Source organism: Corylus avellana, chromosome ca4, assembly GCF_901000735.1.
Source record: "Corylus avellana chromosome ca4, CavTom2PMs-1.0".
Classification (NCBI taxonomy): domain Eukaryota; kingdom Viridiplantae; phylum Streptophyta; class Magnoliopsida; order Fagales; family Betulaceae; genus Corylus; species Corylus avellana.
Window position 1 is genome coordinate 34547162 of NC_081544.1, and position 20611 is coordinate 34567772.

Sequence of the window (20611 nt, forward strand, 5' to 3'; positions counted from 1 at the left end):
CGTCAAGACTATATGGAGACTTGGGTACAAATATCTCAATTAATTACTTTGAATTATTGACCTGTTGCTATGTGAGTATCGTGTTTCCAGTTTTATATTTCTGAGTGTATGACAGTTGGAAGACGTTACTTCAATAAGAAATCAACTTCGACCGAAAATATTTTCAAAGAAAATGGTTTTCTTGAAAATATTTTACGAAGAAAACCATTTTACGTCGAAGTAAACGGAGCCTTAAGTTTTTTAAACAATTAATAATTTAACATGGTGTTAGAGCCAAAGGTCATAAGATTGAATCTTGATCCCGTCAAATTATCCCACATTTAATTAAATATTCTACAACTAGAATGCGAATATTATCGGAAGGAACTTTCATGAGTTGGAGGTATTCCTCATTTTTATTTTTTTCTTTCTTTTTATTCCCTTTCATCATTTTCCATATGTTTGATTGTGTAAAATCACATGAGAATCAGAATCCCTCACAATTTCTCCTACAAATTTGACAATCCCAATGTAATCCTTTGGAATCAGGTATATTTCCTCATGAGAATAACTTATATGTGGAGGTTGCACAAAAGTGACTTTTTGTGCCCACCATTCAATGATTGACAACAAACCTTATTTCAAATGAGAAAAAAAGTTTAAATGCACTAGATTATACCAACTTATTATTAAACCCAAACCCTTATTTTCCCTGTTATTACTCTTCTTTTATAACCCAAACATCAACCACCCATTGCCGCCACACATCAGCCCACTGCCGCCACACCCCCAGGCAGATTTCCACCACCGGTAAGTGATATATATATTTTTTTTCTCTAACTCTCCGTCTTTGTTCCACTCTAGCTTTTATACGTTTTTTCTCTAACTCTGCCGTCGCCGCAAACACCACTTAAGGACAACTTTTCTTGAAAAATAAAGAATTTTGCAACCCATATGAAAAGTAGCTGGGCGGCGGCTTTGCTTGTATACGTTGTTATTATTAAGTGGTGTTTCTCTTGATTTTTTTTTTTTTAATATCAAAAGTTAATTGGTCCCTTTATTTTATATGAAATATTATGGTGCAGACGACGGCGATCTGGGCAGTGGGCTTGGCCACGGCGTGCTGGGCGGCGGTAGTGAATTGGGCGGCAGCAGTGAACTGGGCTGGACAGCGGCGAGGCTCGAACTCCTGAGCGGTGCGAGTGAACTGGGCAGTGGGGTTCGCTGGGTGGTGTGGGTGTGGCGATATTGGTGCAGATGACGGCGATCTGGGCAGTGGGCTCGTCCACGGCGAGCTGGGCCGCGATAGTGAACTGGGTGGCGGCAGTCAACTGGGCTGGACGGCGGTGGGGCTTGATTTCTCTATTCATCTTTTCCCGAGCAGGGTTGGTGAGTTGGACGGCGGTGGACTAGTCGACGGCGAGCTGGGCGGCGGTAGGCGAAGGAAAACTGAGACAGCTGAGAGAGAAAGAAAACTGAGAAAACTCACGGTCTGTTTAATTAGAAGGTATAATCTAGTGCACCCAACAACTTTTTCTAAGTTGCTCCAGGCTGATGTGTCAGTCGTTTAGTGGTTGGCACAAAGTCCACCTTTTGTGCAACCTCAGTACCCTAGACACTCTCTTTTCTCATTCTCTTTGTAATTGTAATCAAATGATTGATAATTAAATCCTTGTGATTTGATTAAAATCGCAAAGATATGGAAATATATTCCAACACAAAGTAAATCAGCAAAGATCATGTTAAGGCAATTCTCGTGGTAAGAGCTACTGGACTTTCCAAGATTACTCCAACCCATACCATATTTGACCATTGCTTTACTCATGCGACAATATGCTATTGTGGTTGCTTTAAATTTAAAAGCTTATAATACAAGAATGACTTATTACAACATAGTAATTTTAGAAGTCTCTATTGTATCCCTCAAAAAATGAGGTGGCTTTTAAAATTACCATTTGATCAAAATTCAATAATGATCAATCACAAATCCAATGGTGATTTTAAGAGTCACATCATTCTTGGAATGACACAAGAGTAATTTATAATATTACTCATTACAACAACAATAAAACTAATAATACCATTTGTGTAGGAGGCATAAGCACCAATCAGGCAAAGTTTCACTAGCATGTCATTAATTTGGACCCAAAGCTTTGTTGCCTACACAAGCAAGATCAAGGAACAAATACATCAATGGAAGGATCATTGAACAACAATGGAGGTATGTTTTAATTAAAGATTTACCTATTTTGTGAATAGAAATGAGAATATTTACATAAAATTAATTAACCCCTCTTATTGCTTATCAGACAATGAGAAACATAACAAAATTTAAACCTCGATCTGTTGAAAAGAGCATATTGATTAAATACATGGGCGAAAATAGAATGTTTAATTTGGGAGGGCAAATTTTTTTTTAAAAAAAAAAAATCTTGAGGGGGTAAAACTTATTTTTTAAAGGTATATTTAATTTTTTTTTGGGTGGGCCAAGCCAAGAAGTGGTTCCGCTAATTACGAAGTCAATTGACCTTTACATCTGTTTGGGGATAAAGGGACTTGAACCCCTCACGATTTCAGAAATCAAAGGGTTTCCTCTTACTATAAATTTCATTGCAATCGATATTGATATTGACATGTAGAATGAAATTTTATATGTATTGTCGTCTGATTAATTATGCTTAATTAGAAGAGAAATTAAGTAAAGTGAAATGAAGAGAAACAATTTTATGATCTAATTTTTGTTTTATTGTATAAAATGGTGTATATGATTACAAACTAAGGAGATTTCAATCACAGAATAATGCATAAAATAAGGAGATCGATTTCAATTATTATGATTACTAACTATGTTAGAAAAATATTATGGGTTACTATCAGATATATGCTTGGCTGTAGGAGACGAAGTCTCAGGTGAAAAAAAAAAAAAAAGAAGAAAAAAAAAGGTGCAATTAGCATGATCTGGGCAATGGCTGAGCCTGCTAGAAACACGAGTGATCAAGAAACAGAACTGAGAACACGATGTAAGAAGTTGCGTTAAGAAATGTGAAGTCATTGAAACTGACATCCAGACTAAGTAGAAGAACCCACGAGAATTCTTTCCAGAGAGGTTTCTTGATAGCATAGTTGACTTTAAAGGGCAACATTTTGAGGGTTTGCCATTTGGTAGTGGTCGCGAAAATGTTTTCCTGGAATGCGTATGGCAATGCCCGTCGTGGAGCTCACATTTGCAAATCTGTGTGTTAATTGGAAATTGCCATATGGGATAAAGGATACCAGCACATCTCAAGGATTACATATTCAAATTGATGATGATGTTAGTTTAAAGCAAATTTCAGACGGCCGGACCTATAACATCTGCTTTGATACTATATAAGCTAAATTACAACTTATCATTAAAGTTTAAGTTGATAGAAAAATGTAAATCTAATTGTTTAATCAAATACTTTAACAAACTAAAAATCTCACTTTCTTGAGAATTAGGGGGTTTGAGCTTGAGGATCTTCCGTCCATCCCCGCCCCAAGAGCACTCTCCAAGCATACCAATGTATGATTTCTTCACTTCTCGCTAACTGCTGGATTGAATATGACTATAGGAACATTGGGCCAAACATGAATGACTGAATTAGTTGGGTAGGGTTAACATACTGAACTTCAAAAGAATTAATTGCCCCGAACTGGTTGTTTGTATTTACTTTTAACATGAAGCCCATTCCAGGACAAACTTGCTTCAACAAAGGTTCACTGAATGTAAAGGTTCTTTACTTATAAGTTTTGTCAAAAAAAAAATCAGTTAGTTTTATGAGAAGACCCCTTGTCCAACATCAACATGGTAACAATGAGTGTGATTTTCCTTGGTTTTCATGTGGAGAAGATTTTGAGTGCATTTCTTTATGAGGGTGATTGAACCATATGAAAGTGAGCTATGTATAGTCTGATTATGTCCTATGTAAAGGTGGATTGCATGCAGGTACAAGTAGGTGGAGTCGGTCTTTGTCCTCTCAAAATTTTTAAATTACTCTTAAAATTTATTAGTTTTTATAAAATGTTCTCCCAAAAACTAAATTTTTATTTTTAAAATTTTGTCTCCCTCACTCTTAATTGTCTAGTTCGGCTCTGGGTGGAGTTGAGTCGTAATCTCTTTTCATTATGTCGTTTAACTAACTTTTAATTTTTATAAATAAAAATTAATCTAAAATCAATTCGAACTTCACATTTTTATCTGTCGTTAGACTCGTTACTTATGTTTGCATGGATGATGGAACCACCGATCACGCAATGACCATGCCATTTTAGCAGAAAGTGGATAAGCTTCTTTGACACGTGACGGCTTGTGGGGGCGGTGCCGTGTTCTTTTAGGGAAGCGAAACCGCATCCACCGACTACATAGATGGTAAAGAAAAAAAATGTTCCCGAAACAGATAATGCGGCAGAGCGGCTCGTGGTGGTTTCTAGTACTGAGAAACCGCATCCACAAACTAAAAAAAAAAGCAAAACAAAAAAAAAGAAGGGACACAGGGTATGTAGATTCACGTAAACCATTTGGAGTACTGAGGAAACGAATTCTTCGTACTATTCAAATTCTTCGTCTTATTATAAAACTTATCGTCTTATTATAAAATGATAGCATATGTGCTTACGATCCCCGTGAGGAGCTGGTGAATATTACATATGAAGACAACCGTGACCAATTCAACCCATGCTGCCATGTAAATTCCAACTTCATCTTCATTTATAGTAGGAATGGTCATGAGACTTCTCATTTACCATGGCGGTTACGTACCCTGAATACATGTGCTATGTTGGAGGACATATTTATGGCCAAAGAGAAATTGACTTAGATGAATTCGACGAAGGAAATTTATGACCAAGACAAAAATGAATACGGACGGCAAGAATCGTTGGGGAAGATGAAGACGACAGCGGCACAACAGATATAGAGGGATTATGTTTATTTAGTTTGACGTGAAATGTATGTTGGAGTTTCAAAATGACGTGAAAAAACTTATTTATTATTTTTTAAAAGCATAAATAAAAAAGAAAACGTGTCTAATTTTTATTGGGTGTGATATAACAATGCAACAGTTTCTGTTAAGTCATTTAATGAAAAATGAGTTCATAGAGTAAAATATTATTTTGGCATACCCTAATGAGCTATAAATTATTTTTTAAATCACAAAAAATGATTTGTAAATTAGATCAACCACAGAGACCAATTTTGTATTTATCTTTTTTTTAAAAAAAATAAAAAAATAGAGTGGCTGGGATTTCTGCTGGACAAATTTTTGGAGGGGTTGGGTTTTATAAAAAGGAGGGGCTGGCTATGGGTTGGGGTATATTTTAAAAAATAAATTAATTAAAAATTACAAAAAAATAAAGCAGGGGCGCCTGCCCCTATGTAGCCCTTGCTATATCCGTCATTGAAAGGAGACTTGTGCAGCAATGGCGTTCTTGCAAAATAAAAATAAGGTCAAGGATTCGGCTCCTCTCCAGTTCATTTATGGACCGGAAAGGAGCCATTTCAAGGTCAGGATCTCTTGAAAGAGATCCAATGACCAAAAATGCGTCACGTGTCCCATTATAAAAAAAAAAATTAATAAAATATTAATTATTATTTTTAAAAAATAAAAAAAAATATAATTGTATTTTTGGTTTGATTTGGCCCTTGGGGGGTGGCCGGACCACCCCCTAAGGCCACCGTTTGCCTTGGGCCACCCCCAAGGGACTTCGGCCACCCCCAAACTAGCCAAACCCATTTTATCTTAAAATGGGTTTGGCCCTTGGAGGTGGCCAATCCACCCCCCAAGGGTCTTTGGGGGTAGCTTCGGCCACCCCCAACCGCCGTTTGGGGAGCCACCCTCAAGGCCAAATGGTAGACCACCCCAAGGGCCAAATCAAACCAAAAAAGAAAATATTTTTATTATTATTTTATTTTGTATTTATTTTTAAAATGTAAAATAATATTTTCTTATTATTTTTAAAGTGGGCCACGTGTCTGGTTGATGGAGAGATCCTAGCCATCAACTGGTTCCTAAGGTCAAAGGTTATTCGACCCAGACCGAAAACTCTGTCACACTTAAATTAGCATATATATATTTATTTAAGAAATGAGAAAATAATATAAAATTGCTTCTAGGTTCTAAATAAACCGGTATATGTGAGAGGTATGAAAGAGGGAGGAGATAAGAGAGTGATAGAGAGAGAGTGGAGTGAGAGTGTCTAAATAAGATAGAGTGGATGATGGCATAGTGTAAATAAGTATAAAAAGAATGAGACCCGCTAGGAGATATTTTCTCCCCAACATGCCTGTTTATTTTATAAGTATAAAAAGAACGAGACCCGCTAGGAGATATTTTCTCTCCAACATGCCTGTTTCTTTTATAAGTATAAAAAGAAGGAGACCCGCTAGGAGATATTTTCTCCCCAACATGCCTGTTTCTTTTATAAGTAAAAAGAATGAGACCCGCTAGAAGATATTTTCTCCCCAACATGCCTGTTTCTTTTATAAGTAAAAAGAATGAGACCCGCTATGAGATATTTTCTCCCCCAACATGCCTGTTTCTTTTATTCTGTAATATTCGATTTGGGACCTACAATCAATAGACAGAAATTATATTGTCATATTGTGCTCCTATTTTTCTTTTCTTTTTTTTTCTTTTTTTTTATGTCTTTCTTTTTGTGTTATGCGACGCTGTGAAAGAAAATGCCAGATTAAATGAGCGCGGTCCATTTAATCAGTCGTAACCATTTTCTATATTGAAATATTGAATCCTTATAAAATAAAAGTATACCAAATAAACCCTTATAATAAACCCTTATAAAACTATATCAAATACATTCAAGTTAGAAAAAGGTTCCCAAATAAAATTAAAATACGAGAATTTAGGTATAAGGTTTTCTAATTGTCTCTTTTAAATTATACCATTTAAAAGTTGATTAAATGGTTCAGAAATAAAAGTTGATTATTGAATGTGTTTGATGATCTGTAAGGTGAATCACGTAAATTAACACTAGGCAAATCAGATTTGTCTTTCGAAATATTTTAGTTCAGAAATTGACAAAACTGTCTACATCAGAGGAATGAAAGGAGGCAAAGGTAGTGCAATAAAGATCTAATTTTTGTTTAATTATTTCCTCAAATCTTAAATATCTCATGGGCTCAGTCCACTTTTAAAACAATGGCCTTCCGCCTTCTCTTATGAACGACAAAACTGTCTGTATCAGAGGATAATCGTGCATGGGGGCATGGGAAATGGACTAGCTAGGAACATGCCAGCGACAGACAGCAGTGATGAAGTGGACATTTCATTGCAGCTTGAGTTGGATGGTCAGGGGATGGCCGTGTAGGTAATTAATATTCTTCTAACACGTAACTGCTCAAACTTTTTCAATGTGTGTTCTAACTTTCTCATAAAATAAGTCTTAACATGCAAAATTTTTAATTGAAATAAAAAGTAAATTACGATGTTAGAGTTGGAACTCAATGCCTCATCAATTATCTTGAAAGTTGTTTAGGTTAATGGGAAATTAATGATAAATTAAATAATTTAATTGATATTTAATATGGAGTATTAGAAAGGTAATATCGTTCCTTTTGCATGCATGTATGATGTATCCAATGTGAAGAAAAAAAAAATTCTCGACATTATTTATTTTGGGTAAAGTTCACTTAATCCTTTCAAACTATCACCCAAATGACAATCTACCCCCCAAATTATCAATTACGACAATTTACCCCTCAAACTACTAAAACAATGTTAATGTACTCCCCAATGCTAGCAAAATGACGAAATTACCTCTATAGAATATTCAATAAGACAAAAATACCCTTACAATTTTGAAAAAAAATTAAATTAAATTTTAGTATTTTTGTTTTTATTTTAGTAAGGGTAATTTCATCCTTTTGTTAAAATTGAGGGTACATTGTCATTGTTTTGGTAGTTTTGAGGTTACATTGTTACAATTGATAATTTAAGGGGTAGATTGTCATTAAGGTAGTAGTATGGAGAGGTTAAGTGAACTTTACCCATTTACTTTCCATGTTTAAAAAATTATTGTTCTCCAAGTAAACAATAATAATGACCGAAGTGTTTCTAAGATGTAACTCAATTGGTTGGGATCACGCTTAATGAAACGAAGGTCATTAGTTCGAATCCATCTTCCTTTCCTATGCGGACATATAAAAAAAATAATAATAATGACCGAAGTTTCAACATCAAGTATTAATTAGGATAGCGTGAATATTGGACTAATTGGAATGTTTTTTGAAAATGTCAAATCGGGTCATATTCGAAGGAGAATCGTGTGGGGAATGGTGAATGGACTAGGAACAGGCGGTCGGTTAAGTTTGGAATTTACATGGCAGCATTGGTTGAACGGTCACGGTTGTCTTCATATGTAATATTATTAATTTCATCAATATTCCCACCAGCTATAATTTTCTAATAAGACGATAAGTTTTGATTGAAGAATTTGGCCAAACATGGCTAAAAGCCAGCGTGACCAAACAAACAGCCTACCGGGGACAAAAATGGATACTTTACATTGCCCAGTCTCTCTTGCACCTCTCTACATAATATTTATAGATGAAGAACAATAGCTGAAGCACGATCTGTGATTGAACATAAAAGATAAACCTTCAATGGCTCTCTATCCCTTATCCATTTGGCTTCCTCCTCTCTTGCTTTTCCCTCTACTCCTTCTCATGATCAAAAAGAAGAAGGATGCTCGAAGGCAAAACAAACGCCCTCCTCCAAGCCCTCCTAAGCTTCCCATTATAGGTAACTTGCACCAAATTGGTGAATTGCCTCACCAATCTTTGTGGCGACTCTCCCAAAAATACGGCCCCGTGATGCTCCTTCATCTCGGTAGCATACCAACTGTTATTTTATCTTCTGCTGAGGCTGCAAGAGAGGCAATAAAAGTTCATGATCTTGACTGTTGCAGTAGGCCAATCATGGCCACCACTAGAAGACTTACTTATAATTATAAGGACATGGCTTTTGGACCTTATAGCGAATATTGGAGAGAGATACGGAAAATATGTGTTCTTGAGGTTTTCAGCGTGAAGAGAGTGCAATCATATCGGTCCATTAGGGAAGAAGAAGTTTCTTTGCTCATCAATTCAATATCCCAGTCTTCGTCCTCTGCAACCCTTGTTGATCTTTCTGAGAAGCTGTTTTCTCTCACTGCAAGCATAACTTTTAGGATTGCTTACGGCCAGAGTTTCCGCGGGAGTGATTTGGATAATGAAAAATTTCAAGATCTGGTTCATGGGGCTGAAGCCTTGATGGGAAGCTTCGATGCATCCGAGTACTTTCCGTACGTGGGATGGATTATGGACAAGCTATCTAGTAGACGTCATAGGCTTGAAAGGCTTTCCCATGAGTTGGATAATTTTTTCCAACAGGTCATTGATCTTCACCTCAGTCCCGACAGGACAGAACAAGAGCACGAGGACATCATCGATGTGCTCCTGAGAATAGAAAGGGAGCAAAACGACCCTGGTCGGTTCACTAAAGATAACATCAAGGCAGTCCTCTTGGTAAGCTGCCAATCTTTCGTCCCGGCCGTTTCCTGTATTTAATACAATCTTTGGTCACAGTCTTTTATTTGCTTATCATTAATTATGAAACTTATTAACTTCTGCTAGCTTACCTGTGATATTCGTATATCAGAATATGTTTTTAGGTGGAGTCGACACCGGTGCAATTACAATGGCATGGGCAATGGCAGAGCTTGTTAGGAACCCAAGAGTGATGAAGAAAGCCCAAGATGAAGTTAGAAATTTCGTTGGAAACAGAGGAAAAGTCTCTGAAGAAGACACCGATCAGCTTCCTTACCTCAAGATGATACTGAAAGAAACTTTAAGGTTGCACCCTCCAGCCACACTGCTACTTCCAAGAGAGGCCATGAAACACTTTAAGATCAATGGTTATGACATTTACCCGAAAACGCTACTCCAAATCAATGCTTGGGCAATAGGACGAGATCCTGAGTACTGGAAGAACCCAGAAGAATTCAGCCCAGAAAGGTTCATTGATGGCTCTATTGATTATAAAGGCCAACATTTTGAGTTACTACCATTTGGAGCTGGTCGAAGAGGTTGTCCTGGGATATATATGGCAACATCAACAATTGAGCTCGCACTCGCAAATCTCTTGTATGTTTTCGACTGGAAATTACCCTATGGGATGAAGGAGGAAAACATTGACATGGAAGAGTCGGTTGGTCTTAGCCTTACTACCCATAAAAAAACAGCTCTAAACCTTGTGCCAGTTAAAGTGTTTTAGTGGCAATCAGATGATAGCCCGAGCTTAAGAGCATTCCTGTTTATCTGTAATAAATGTGCTACTACGTACAATCTGTAAGACTGAAATAAATGGCAGTTAATTAGCCTAAGCCTTTGTCTTTGGCTTTACTGTCAAGACTATACGGAGACTTGTGTACAAATATCTCAATTAATTATATGGAGACTTGGGTACAAATATCTCAATTAATTACTTTGAATTATTGACCTGTTGCTATGTGAGTATCGTGTTTCCAGTTGGAAGACGTTACTTCAATAAGAAATCAACTTGACTTTAACAACCATCTTTGAAGATAAGAATCCTGTCTTATCAGTTTATGTATTTCACTTTACCTTGAACCAATCAGCCATCTATACACAAAAAAAAGAAAAGACACCCTCCAATTTTAATTTGGTTTATACAATTTAAATGCCTAACTCGATCTTAGAGCAATTGAAACTGTCCTTAGATTAATGTAGAACCCCAACAATGCCTATTTTATAGTAACAGAATAAATACCTTAATCTCTGCTGGCTTCCACTGAATTTGCTCATCTTACATCACAGCCTGCTGAGTTAGACCTTTTCATTTAAGGATAAGTAAGCTTCTCAGCTTCCAAGGAAAACATCCACTTGGTTCTCAAAGTGCAGCACGTCTGAAAATTGAAACTTTTAACATAAACTAGAAGAAGGAACTAAAGGTTAAATGCTGTACCCTATAGCGCTCCTGCTTACAATATCAAATGAACTCAAGTAATTTCCTTACCATTAAGTAGTGAGAGATCATAAATCCTGAAAAACCCACACAATTAGAGGGATAACTAAAGCAAGTGAAAAAGGAAAAAGAAAAAAAAAAAAAAAGGAAAGAGGCTGACAAGAAACTGCATTAATATAGAGAAATCGGTCAAAAGAAGGAAGCTGTTGCCATGCAAAATTATCAATCAACGCCAACTCAAAACAAATAGGAGAGACTCGAAGAATGAAGTTGCTATAAGCTACCATTTCTTGACTACTTTAATATGAAAGATCACAATAAATACACAGAAAGGGGAAAATAGAGGAATAGAATTATAATCATAAAAGAGGTTCAGAAAGTTCCATTTCATTGGAACTCTGTTGTTCTATCTCGGACTGGCGAACACCTACATAGTCAAGCCCTAGCCACTGCCATGGCCAGCATACATATCTAGGCCTATTTTGGCTCCTTGAGTCTTCCCGATTCTCAAATTCTTCAAGCTGATGGGTAAGCTCCTCTAGTCTATCCCTCAGCCTAGATGCCCTCGAGTCTGCCAACCTCAATGATTTCTCAGCTGCATCTCTTGCTGCCATGGCAGCAGTGGCTGTCTCTTCTTTGAATTTGAGCTTCTTCTCCGACTCCAACATGGCTTGCTTAGCCTCTTCAAGCTCCTGCTTAAGTGCTGACAACTGCAGGCATCCATGAATCAACTAAGAACATATGATTCCATCAAACTATGATAGGAATACTCATAACCTTTCTTCTCCTCTTTTTTATTTGTTTATTTATTTGAATTTTATACATTTTTCTGTAAAATATATAGCAACAACAATTACAAAAAAAAACATATTCATCATTAGCACAACGTTCTAATGTCAAACAATCAGGCTGCCCCAGATGTCCATATTTAAAAGAATATTTAGTGATAGTACATCAAGTGAATTTAGAAAAATTGCTGGCAGTGGACTCTTAACCAATCTCGGAGTAATATTTGACAGATTTCTGAGCTTTCTTAGTTATGCAAGTGTAAACATTTTCTATTTCACCCAAAAAAAAAAAAAACTGGGTGTAGTCTATAAGGCTCAATGTCTCACATCTTATTCAAAAGACATAGTTTGAAGTTCCTCCAACCCAATTTATAAAATTGTTATGTGTCATTTAGCATGTGAGAAGCACATATTTTTTTATAGAATTTCCCTCCAACTCTTTTAATATTATTAAAAAAACATGTGTTTTTTACATGCTTAAGGGACACATCGCAACTTTATAGCCTAAAGAAAAGCTCTGTCCATATCATAAAGGTAAAAAACTGTCCCCAAAATATCTAAAGATTTTCCATCTTACTGTGTATGACTACCTTTCAAAGTACCTTCCAATACATATAATTCTTTATTCCCCTCAACATACATTGCTTTCTTGATCTCACATCTATTCTTTGACTATTTCCAAATTATTCCTCGAGAGAGAGCAACAAAAAATTATCCCTTGAAGTTGCTCTAGAATATATATATATCCTTTTTGAACGGTTTGTCACTTGATGGAATTTGTAGGGATAAAAAGTTAACAATGTTAACTCAAGAAACTCTGGAATCTACCCGAAAGTAACTGGGATCCATCATAAAAAGAGAAAACTCTCTTGAAGAAAGTTTCTGAATTATTTTTGAATGCTCTTATCATGTGGCACTTACACCTTTATATAGTAGAGAAGCTAAAATAAGAAAGGAAATTTCTTGCACATAACAGATACCAAGAAAAGAAATTAATTGTCCACAGGACTCTAATTACTTGAAGAATACTCGGAACTTGTTTAGTAAAGTTTTTAAAAATGTGTTTTGAAAAGAGTTTTTTAAAAAGCAAAAATTGAGAAGTGTTTTCAGTAGTGGCCACATTTGATAAAGTATTGTCTATGGAGTTCAAAAGCAAAATAAAAAATAAGAAAGTGATTTAAAAAACAAAAAATAACAAAAAACAAATTGGGCCTGCTGTGTTTGTCTTCGGGTTGTGGTTGAAAGGAAATCTGATTTGTTTGCTCCACCTCTTGTGAAAAAAATTTGATTTTGTTGATAACTGTCAATAGGTTGGTCGTGAGCAACATCTCTGACGCATATCGTATTGGCAGTGCAATCTTAGTTAGCGATAAGTCCTCATCTGACAAGCATCTCGCAAACCTAAGCAAGATGCCGTCTGTTTCCTTGCAGCCAAGATAGCTTCGCTCCTACGAGCAACATCGTTGGAACAGCTTTCTACACCTCCGTTGTTGGTCATCTAGTTAGGCAACTCATCGCTCTGATAGTACTGATACCATTGCCGTAGTGGAAGGTGTAGGGATAAAGAGTTAAGCAACATTAACTCAAGAAACATCAGAATCCATCTGAAAGTAACTGGTATCCACAAGAAAAAAGAGAAAACTCTCCTGAAGAAAGTTTCTGAACTATTTTTGAATGATTTTGAATGCTCTTGCCATAGAGCATCTACACCTTTTTATAGAGTAAGAACTAGAATAAGAAAGTAAATTACTTGTACGCCGTTCCTAACAAACAAACAAAATTATTTGTCCACTACTCTTATTGCATGCAGAATATTCTAGGTTATAGGTTACTCTTACTTGCAAAATACGCAGGTTTCCTATTTAATATTCTGTCCTACATCAGGTTGACTGTTAAATTAAGTAACAAATTCATAAATAGCATAAGAATGTGTATGAACAAAAAATTACTGCTCATAATGACCAACAACTTATCAAGGTAAACACATAAATAAAATTCTCTGGCCAAATAAGTATGCATACCTGCACCACAAACTCTTGTTCAACAGCTCTGCCTGCAGCAGCTTCTTGCTCTGCCGCTACTTTCCATCTTGTAATTTCTTCTTCAGCAGCAGCAATGTCCATCATGAGCCCTTCAACCTACAACATGTATAGGCCAAGTTGATACCCAATACACCCAATGATCCAAACAAAAAGTGCATGAACAAGTTCTAACTTTCAAGCAACAATGAATTAAACAATGAAAGCTACAAACTTCTAGATTTTTTATACTTCACCGAATGTGAAACAACACCAAATTGAAGAAGCAAACGTAACGTAAAATTATTGAGCTAACTGACAACAAAGCATAAATAAATTACACTATCATTTGCCAGTCTCTCCTTTTCTTCAAGTTCCTCTATTCGATGCATTCTGTGGTTGAGCTCCTTGGCTTGAGCCTCTACGTGCTCTTTAAGTAAACTTGACTCTGCCCTTCATGCAGTAAAGCAGTATGCAAAACAGAATGATAACAGGTCAGGATAAGTGCAAACGTGTGTGTAATTCTGACTATCATTGAACAATTCCTCTGACCCAACTTTCCAGAATAAGATGAACATGCAAATGGTCACAGTTTATGTGCAGTTATATAAGTTTGAAATTATAGTAAGTACCTCAGTTCATCCACAGAATGCTGGAGATCAATGATCTCAAGCTGAGATGCCTTGACAATTTTCTCCAAAGCACCAGCCTGTGTACAACAGATAAGTATCTCAGCAAGGACAAATTAGGGTTTAAAACACATTCCAAAACCATTAAAAACAAATTAACACTAAAAAACAATTTACCAAATTGTATATCTCATCCCCCCCTGTTCCCAGCGTATCCACTTTGTCATTGGGAGTTGGAACCTCTCCATCCTCAAGAAGTTTACTGAATTTGAAATTTATCCCAGCCTCTCTTAAACCATTTTCTGCAACTTCAAACAACGCATTCCCTTTGGAAGATGGATCCAATGTCATCCTATTTGACAAAGCACTCCTAAGTAAAGATCCAATATGCTCCTTCTCCCTAACCAGTCGACCCACTGTTTCATCCAAACTCTTTATTTCACGACTCTTCTCCTCTACTAACTCCCTAGTCTTTTCAACAACAATTCTGGTTAACTCATAAATAGACTCCATCCCAGCTAAAGCAGCACGTATATTCTCCTCCATGTCCATTTCTTGCGGGACAAACAAGGATTCCGAGAACTCTGACTGGTCCAAATTATTAACGTCGACTATCTTAATCACATCATATATCCGATTGTGAATTCTCGACACGAGATTCAACTGATCAATCAGCAGAGGCCTCTGTGACTCCATCTTCGATTCCAAACTCCTCAACTTGTCATCATACTCCCCAACTAACTGCCTCATCTCCAAAGCTTCATTCTCCATCTTATTCAACTTCTCACTCATCTCTTTTTCCATCACTGATATCTTTCCATCCTTTTCAGCCATAATCTTCTCCATATCCTCACTAACAGAAGTTTTCTTTGCAACCTCTTCCCTCAACCCGCCGATAGTTGCTTCGAGCTGAGAAACCTCAATGGCAATCTCATAATTCCTCTGCTCCATCTGTTCCCTTGTTTCATTCCTAGACTTAGTCGTGGCATCAATCTGCCTAAGGAGCTCTTCTACAATCTCATTTGTCCGCTTGATCACTCCATATGCCACGGCCGGCAACCCTGAGTACTTCTGTGACCTCGGCAACCCGCCTGCTGCAAAATTCTTGATGGTACTGACCTTCCCCGATATCTTCTCCATTCCAGTGACAAGCATATGGTTCGAATTCCCAATCTCCGATCTCAACCCGTCCCTCTCCTTCATTGCCTCATCCAATTGCCTCACAATCTCATCCCTATGCTTCGAAGCCTCGTCTCTCGCCGTATTCGCCTCAGCCAATTCCGCCGAGACCTTCTCGCTCAATCTCAGAGCCTCTTCCTTCTCGCGCAGAGCCTCGTCCCTCTGTCTCGTGCTCTCGTCGCGCTTCTTGATCGCCTCGTGAGTCAGGGCCTTCAAGCGGTTGAACGAGACCTGCAACTCCGATTTCGAGCTCTCCGCCGCCACGCGAGCCTGCCGCTCGCGATCGAGCTCCACGAGAAGGTCCCGAAATTTCTCGACCGAGACATCTTCCTGACTCGGACTCCTTATTACGACAGGGACCGGTTCGTCGCCCTCCACGTCGCTGAGCACAGCATCGGCGTCTTCGTCGCCGGCACTCGACATTTTATATATACACAACCAAAACCACTATTGCCAATCAATTAAGCATAACCTCCATTGCCACCTCGATCAAATCGCCGATGTTTATATTTATACATGCACATATGGATAATTAACCCTAGAATTTGGAGGCGAACGCAATGAAATTATCAATTACTTGCAAACTTAGAGAAACGGGAAACCGAATTGTGACAGAGAATTTGGAATTATGATCATTAACTATGCTAATTGGGATTGCTTAACGGGCCGGTCCGGATCAAATAAGGTGAGAACTGTTACTCGGGAGCGGGATTGAGAAGGAAAATCGTACCTTAAGAAGAAGACCGAGCAACGGTGCGTAAAGGAAACACAACGAAAGCTACCTACCAGTCACGCTCCGTGGTTTTTTCTCTAATAAAAATGTTAAAAAATAAAAATATTGGGTTTGATTTCGGTGAAGCGCAGATATATAATAAGGCAATACGCTACCGTACTTGAGAATTTGCCGCGTCTTAATAGCTGTATTTTGTTTGATGAGAGGCTTATTAGCCCCCTTGGTGAGAGGCTTATTAGCCACCTCAATTCCAGCTTACCATATGTTTTCCTTTTTCTCGTCAAAGTCTCTTTACAAATTACAACTAAATATTTCGGTTCATTTATTTTTATAATAAGTTCAAGAATTCTTCATTATTTTATAAAATAAGTATCATAATTTTTTAAAGGGTTAAATACTTCAGACCCTCCTGGAGTTTTACAACTTTATTTTTTTTCCTATGGAGTTTCATTTTTTTAATTTTTTAATTTTTTTTTTAAATTAAATAGGTGCCACGTGTCAACATTTGATTAGTCTATATGGAATTCCGTTAAGTCAACTAACGGTCAACTGACGGAGAACTAACTTGATCTATTATCAAAACTACAGGAACCTCCTGTGATAAAAATGAAACTCCAGATGAAGAAAAATAAAGTTGTGAAACTTCAAGAGGGTATGAAGTATTTAATCCTTTTTTAAAAATAAAAAATAAAAATTCACAGTAATATTAGTTACCTAATTACTGTTATGATTTTATTATTTGAGTTGAGAATAGTCTGTTTACTTTCTGCTTGTTTTTTTTGTATATGCTGAATAAAAAATAAATAAATAAATTGTTCTGGTGGTGCATGTATAAGTTACTAAGTTGGGGACGAGAGGAAGCTTCACTCGCCCTAGACAGTGAGCGGAAAGTTAAGAGCCTAGTTGAAGTCTCTTTTTTGTTTGTTTTGGTAAGAAGTTGTTTGTACGCCAATCAAAAAAAAAAATGTAATACTTTACCAAAAAAAAAAAATGTAATACTAAAAGCCATACTTCTGGAGTTCTGATCCATTATTATTTTATCGTGTTGATGTGGTAGTGTCAATCAATTTTAAATAAATAAGGCTAATAAGCAATATAATGAAATAGTGGTGTGATAAACGGTAATAAATCTTTTAGCCGGAAGGAACATATAAACATACTTAAAATATCTCCTGAAAACCCTAAGATTTTTTAAGTCTATGTCTCTCTTTCCTTTTGAGTTAGATTGAAGCATCAGGGTTCTTTTTTTTCTTTTTCTTTTTAAACTTAATTCTATCTAAAACAGAAGAAGACATATTTTTATTATTTTCAACCCTCTCTTGAAAGGTGCTTACCATCTTATTTTCTCCAAATAATATAACAGCTCAGTAGAGGATGGTATGGGCCAAATAGGCCCAGTGTGGCCCTCATAGATTGGCTACAGCCCGCAATTTATAGGCTTAGGCAGGGATTGGCCCATCCAATATTTGCAATGGGAAGACAGATTCCAGGACAACTCAGGCAGCCCAATTCGCCTAAAATCATGGGCACGGAAACAACCGAGGGGTCTGCTTTTTGTTTTTTGAGAGTTAAAAACAATGTTTCGAAGAAAAATGTCGGAAACAACCAAAAGGTCTGCCTTAAATAACACTGTTTGAAAATGATTTTTTGTTTCTTTTTAGTATTTGAAAAACAATGTTCCGAGCGAAAATATCTCGACCAGGTGGTGTTTTGATTGAGTCTTGGTAGGTCCCGACTATGTCCTGGCTGAGTCCTGATAGATTCCTACCAATCTTGACAATGTCCTAACTGGTGATGATGTCAATGGCGAGGTCTCGGCGACATCCTGGAAGGGTCCCAACGACGTCCTGGTTAGGTCTGTTGATTTAATAATGAGATGTTCAAACTCAAAAAATAATTTTACGATTTTTAAAAATATAAACTATTTTATGAAAATTAAAGATATTTTTTTAGTCAAATTAAAAATATTTTATGTCGCATCAAACACCGAAAAATAAATCCCTCTCGACTTCTAGATTGCTCAGAAAAAAAAAATAAAAAATAAAATAAAAAAATAAAAAAAAAAAAGGTAAAAAAGCTGACCAAAATTCTCTCTCTCCCCCTTCCCCAAAAAAAGAGGTAAAAGAAAGCTTCGTTATCTATCATATGCAGTAGGGGATTTGTGCTTAATGGACAACAAAAAGATCAGCATCGCAATTCGCGGGTAACGATTACAAAACTTCTTGGATGTCGACCGTTTTTTTTTTTTCTTTCTTTTTGGTCTTCTTTGTCTGAAGTATATCTATGGTCTTCGTTCCAATTGGTCCCATAACATTGACCTTCCTTGGAAACGCCTACATCTGCCAAACTAACAGAATATGCGAGCACAGCCGGCATCAAGCTAATGGAAACGCCATGGTTAGGTTTTATAGCAATGATTCTTGTTAAATCCATCTCTCTAGAATTATGTTAAAGAAGTTAACAAATATTTTTAGTACATGCCAAACAAAAATTGGTTCCTACGTAAAAATGGTCAGAATGTTATTTATTTTTTTAATGACAGAATTTTTTTCTGAACTGTGTTAGAGAAATTTTTTCAAACATATTATATAAAAATGACACTTGTCATCTACATGTGAGAAGTATATGTTTTTTTAAAATTACAAGGATAAAGTTAAAATAAATTTTATTTAAAAAATATGTGCTTCTCACATGTTATTTAAAAAACATGTATTTTTCACATAAAAAATAACACCAAGTTATTTTTATAAAATATATTGAAAGAATTTTCTTCAACTCAATTTAAATAAAAGTTCCGTGCCTTTTTTAATAATTTTTTTGTTCTCAAAAAATGTGAAACACACTTTTGCTTTATGACTTTAAAAATTATTTATTTTCAATATAATCCCAAACAAACTATATAATATCACGGACTATAATTTGAATATTTTATATATAAACAGTACACCTACTTAATTGTAGATTTCAGTTTTTTTTTTTTTTTATTAAAAACTTGAAGAATTAGGTGATTCACGTAAAAATAAAAATTAAAAAAAAAAAAGATTATAATATAACTATTTATTTTGATAGAAAAAGCTTCACACTTCCAAAATATTTTTGCAAACATATTCGAAACGTCACGTGGCACAACATGTCGTTTCTCTAAGGATAAAAGTTTTGGTGGCAAGTCAAATCACTATAGGTAAAGAGTACATCTTGGACCCACCGGCCATGTTTTGGCCAAAGTCCTACGCATTGCGAACTGATTGAATTGGAAAAAGCTACAAGTATTATTGTAGGGGGAACTTATTGGAGAACAAACTATATTAAATTGGATTGAAAGAATTTGTTATAGATAAATGCTATAATTTAATAAAATTCTCATATTTTATTTATCAAAATCTTTAGATTTTGATGGGCAAAATGCGAGAATTTTATTAGATTCTATCATATTTCTTTGTTATAAGTTATAACTCATTATGTTAGAGCATTCCCATATCTTCATATTTAATATTTTTTAAAGTTTTTAACAAATTTTTTTAAAAAAAATTTATTTATCAAATTCTTTATCCAAAATTAAATTTAACATTTACTTTAATAACTCGTCTCCAAATATAAAGACACCAAAAGCAAAAATTATTTATTTTTTAATATTATTTTGGTTGTTGATATCGCATTTTGGTAAATCATTCACATAGAAGAATCAAAGTGATTGAGTTTCATGGCAATTACTGTAACAATCTCATATAGCGGAAAAACTGTAATTTATTAATACAAAAAAAATACTGTTAAAATACTTTTCTTTATACAAAAATACCCAAAGCTATGTCGTACAAGGCATTTATACAAATCTATCCGACAGTCTAAACTCTAGACAAAACTTAACCAACTTGGAATCTATGTACATCTCAATATGAATCTCTAATCACAACTGCATAATTACCTTGATTTTCCATTCCTGCAAGCACTACAAAAAACTGTGAAGTAGTGAGTCAATTGATTTCCGACAATATAAATCATTGTTGAATCATATATATCAAAATGCTAAACAAGTTATAAAACCACAAAAATCCGTATTATTGGATATCAATATCATACTCAGTAAGTAAGAATACTTACAGTGGATTACATGAATGGATCATCAAAGGTAATTACTTGAAACCCGTTCTTCTGCAGTTGGTCCATACCCATAACAATCCCTTCACTGACTTTCTCTCTCTCTCTCTCTCTCTCTCTCTTTCGCCTAAACTCTCTTTCTTCCTCTTCAGCTCTCTGTCTTAAATTCCATCTCACTCTCGGTTTCTCT

General features: G+C 35.9%; 2 protein-coding genes across 2 annotated transcripts; one reads left to right on the forward strand and one right to left on the reverse strand.

The window, feature by feature from the left end:
* Positions 1-8515: 8515 nt before the first annotated feature.
* LOC132179717 (cytochrome P450 71B37-like) lies at positions 8516-10463 on the forward strand. The gene is made up of 2 exons (XM_059592480.1): positions 8516-9520; positions 9654-10463. Exons 1-2 carry the CDS (start codon positions 8618-8620, stop codon positions 10266-10268), a joined length of 1518 nt encoding a protein of 505 aa, XP_059448463.1. The 5' UTR covers positions 8516-8617; the 3' UTR covers positions 10269-10463.
* Positions 10464-11178: 715 nt separating this feature from the next.
* Positions 11179-16408, reverse strand: LOC132178984 (uncharacterized). Its single transcript, XM_059591584.1, has 5 exons — positions 14592-16408; positions 14418-14494; positions 14127-14238; positions 13789-13905; positions 11179-11689 (listed from the first exon to the last, which is right to left on the reverse strand). Exons 1-5 carry the CDS (start codon positions 16014-16016, stop codon positions 11339-11341), a joined length of 2082 nt encoding a protein of 693 aa, XP_059447567.1. The 5' UTR covers positions 16017-16408; the 3' UTR covers positions 11179-11338.
* Positions 16409-20611: the final 4203 nt, after the last annotated feature.